The sequence below is a fragment of the Trachymyrmex septentrionalis genome, unplaced genomic scaffold, assembly GCF_001594115.1.
Source record: "Trachymyrmex septentrionalis isolate Tsep2-gDNA-1 unplaced genomic scaffold, Tsep1.0 scaffold97, whole genome shotgun sequence".
Taxonomy (NCBI): domain Eukaryota; kingdom Metazoa; phylum Arthropoda; class Insecta; order Hymenoptera; family Formicidae; genus Trachymyrmex; species Trachymyrmex septentrionalis.
Window position 1 is genome coordinate 2,047,442 of NW_017306160.1, and position 3,277 is coordinate 2,050,718.

The 3,277-nt window shown below is 31.5% G+C and overlaps 1 protein-coding gene across 1 annotated transcript in view; it reads left to right on the forward strand.

Moving 5' to 3' along the window:
- The window catches only part of LOC108756169 (AP-3 complex subunit delta-1), a 7,122-nt gene extending 3,877 nt beyond the window's left edge, over positions 1-3,245 (forward strand). Inside the window, exons 8-14 of the mRNA XM_018499775.1 lie at positions 3-63; positions 244-426; positions 591-1,005; positions 1,087-1,358; positions 1,457-2,023; positions 2,110-2,535; positions 2,745-3,245. Coding sequence (XP_018355277.1) covers positions 3-63; positions 244-426; positions 591-1,005; positions 1,087-1,358; positions 1,457-2,023; positions 2,110-2,535; positions 2,745-2,837 — 2,017 coding nt within the window. The 3' untranslated portion in view covers positions 2,838-3,245. The remainder of the gene's footprint in view (positions 1-2; positions 64-243; positions 427-590; positions 1,006-1,086; positions 1,359-1,456; positions 2,024-2,109; positions 2,536-2,744) is intronic.
- Positions 3,246-3,277: the final 32 nt, after the last annotated feature.

Sequence of the window (3,277 nt, forward strand, 5' to 3'; positions counted from 1 at the left end):
AAACTAGCTGCAACGACATTTGCCAAAGCAGAAAAGGAGGAAGATACTGAAACTATGGAAAAGGTATAAAATATATAATTTATATAATAATAATAAAATTTATTATTTTTATCGTGTATTCTCGCAACAAGTAAAGTATGCACCATGCAATTAATGATATTTTAAGAATAAACATATTTGTATAAAATTAAAATAAAATTTCTAGTTCTAATATTAGTTCTAATATTAGCTTTTACTTTACAGATTTACGGATTGAAAGACAAAATAGCAGCCTTTGTTTGTAGTGGCGACTTGGAAGTTCAAGAAAGATCAAGTTCTGCATTAGTACTATTAGAATGTTTAAAAGAAAATCCTGGTCTTGCGCAAGAATTAATCAAGACATTTGAAGGTGAACTTAATCCAGTTGCACCAAAGGCTCAAAGAAAAGTAAATATCAATCAGTAGTATTGTATACATGTATATCATTTACTTAAAAATATTTTTTATTTTGATATAAATTGTAAAAAAATATAAAATGTCATATTAGTTGATATATATGTGCTGCAGATTATTTACATATTTTATCGTAAACATTTCATGATATCTTCCAGGTTCCAATACCTGAGAATTTAGACTTGGATTCCTGGATAAATGATCCACCTTCGGAGAGCTCGGATTCAGAGGATTTAGACATGAATGATATTTTCATTAAGACAGATAAACCGAATAATTCGTTTTCCAAACGGGATTCGAATGAACCATCTTTGGAAGAACTCGAGAGAAGACGTGAAGCAAGAAAACTAGAACAAGAAAATAATCCTCATTATCTAAAAGGCTCATTTAAGACTCCTACATCATATCACAATTCATCGAACGCATATGAAGATTTTGAAAACATTCCTGTCGCGGAATTAGACATCCCAATCTCTTTAAAAATTTCTAACTCTCACAGATGTCGCGATATAAATAGCAGTCACAAAAGACATAAAAAGCATGAAAAGAAGAAGAAATCGAAGAAAAATAAAAGTAATTATTATGCATATAAATCGTATATTATATCAAATATGTTGCAAAAACTTTGAAATTCTTAACATTGAATGTTTTCAGATAAAAGATCTGCATCGGAGGAGGAAGATGAAAAGGATGATAGTTTACCACCACAAATAGTAAATACTGGAATTGGAGAATTACCTCCGGGTGCAGAAATAAGTGATAGTGATGAATACGATTTAGTAGATTCAAATGATCCACATAGAGCTTTAAATATCGATTTGGATATGCCTTTACGAGAAGATGAACGATTGCCTGTGTTAGAACATAGAGTTACTGAAAATAAAATAACGAAGAAACTTGAAGAAAAAGAAAATAAAAAGGAAAAGGTAAATTTCTTTTTGTACAATATTAATAAATATAATATAATTTGAATTTATTTACATATTTTTAAAAATAATATAATTTATGCATTCTAAATTGATAGGGACATAGAAAGTCTAAAAAAAAAGTTAAGAATGTCATGGAAAACGAAGTGATGAACGAAAAGGAGCCTAACTTGTGGTTAGAAACTAATTCGTCTCCGGAGAAAATGCAATCTTCTACTGTAGGAGAATACATAGAGGTATCCAACGAATCACAAAAAGATAGCAAACGCAAGAAGTCGAAGAGTCAAAACAAACACAAAAAATCCAATGACGAAGATGCAAAGCATAAAAAATCGAAGAAATCAAAAAATAAGAAGGAGAATAAATCATTAGATTATGAGGAAACTGCTGGAATATCTACTCCGTCAAAAGAAATATTACCAGAGATAAAGGACGATATTATGAATATCGAATATAACACAATTACTGAAAAAATACAGCAAGATATTTCTTACGAAGAATTAGTCAAAAATAAGGTCCTTTCCATGAGGTATGAGCTGAGACAGATCCCTGACGACTCAAGTAAAGTTATCGTATCAATTTGCATTACAAATATAGGTCAGCCACTAGTAAAAGAATTAGTCTTCGATGTTCCAGACACATCGTCACTCAAATTAGTTAGGAATGTAAGTTAATGTACATTTGAATATTTGGAATTTGTGCTTTAATTCACAAAAATAATTTTGTAATGTGTCATTTCATGTTCTTTTAGCCTGGAGATGAATTTGGAATAAAACTGCCGTTCCAACTGCCTCTGCAATCTAGTAAAGAAACTGAGTTCACTGTTCTAGTCTCGGACGTGACGTTTGCTCAGAGACTTAGGGGTACATTGACGTATATGTTTGAAAGTAAAGAAGGAACGCAACAAGAAAAGCTCGATTTCACTGTGCCCTTGTCATGTAGCAAGTTTATGGTCGGGCATCTCTCTCACAAGGATATACTCACGGAACTTCTCAAAAGTGGTCAATTAGTATCTAAAATTAAAAGAGAAGTAATGCCTTCTCAGGACTTTGACACGGTCCTAAATATTATTTGCCGCAAATGTAATCTCACACTCGTGGAGCAAATTGATGATACTGCATCTTTATACGGTCATTCTCTGAAGGGACATCATGTGTGCCTTTTGTTAAAATATAATGTAAGCTAAATTATCGCTCTGCTCTATAATAAATAATTTTTTGATCACCAAAGTTAAAATATTAATTAACATAACATAATATAATAAAAATATATACTTCAATATCCCGTAATAAGTATTACGTTTGCGTTGATTTAGTTGAAATTTGTATGAAAATGTTAACTTTCTAACATTAGCAATGTATATTATTTCATGGCTTTTTGTTACAGAGAGCGACGGAAAATCTAGTAATCGAAGGTAAAGGTGACAATAACTCATTACTATCGGGAATTGGAGAGGAGATCTTCAGGCTCTTGACATAATACTGATCAAGTGTCTATGTTTTGCAATTATTAATTCCTATCATGCATCGCAGTTATATTGAACTTACACTGGGCAGAGGAACACTTCGATTGTGTCCACTATACATAAAATATAGATATGTAGCGACTATAGCGTATCTGCAAACCGCGCGATTAAATATTTTCGGAAAAGATCTTACCTAAACTACACGTGTAATCTAGATCATAAATTTGTTAAATAGTTAAGAAGTACACACACACACACACATACACACACACACACACACATATTATACTATGCATAAAAAAATACACATATGCATAACACACAATACAAACACACATATGTACATTTCTATATATGTGAAGCGCGAAGTTTCGTAAAGATACTGTGAGAAAAGGGAGAAGGAGATAAATTATTGCCAAGAATTGAAGACACTGAAGTAAAAGTAGATTGATGT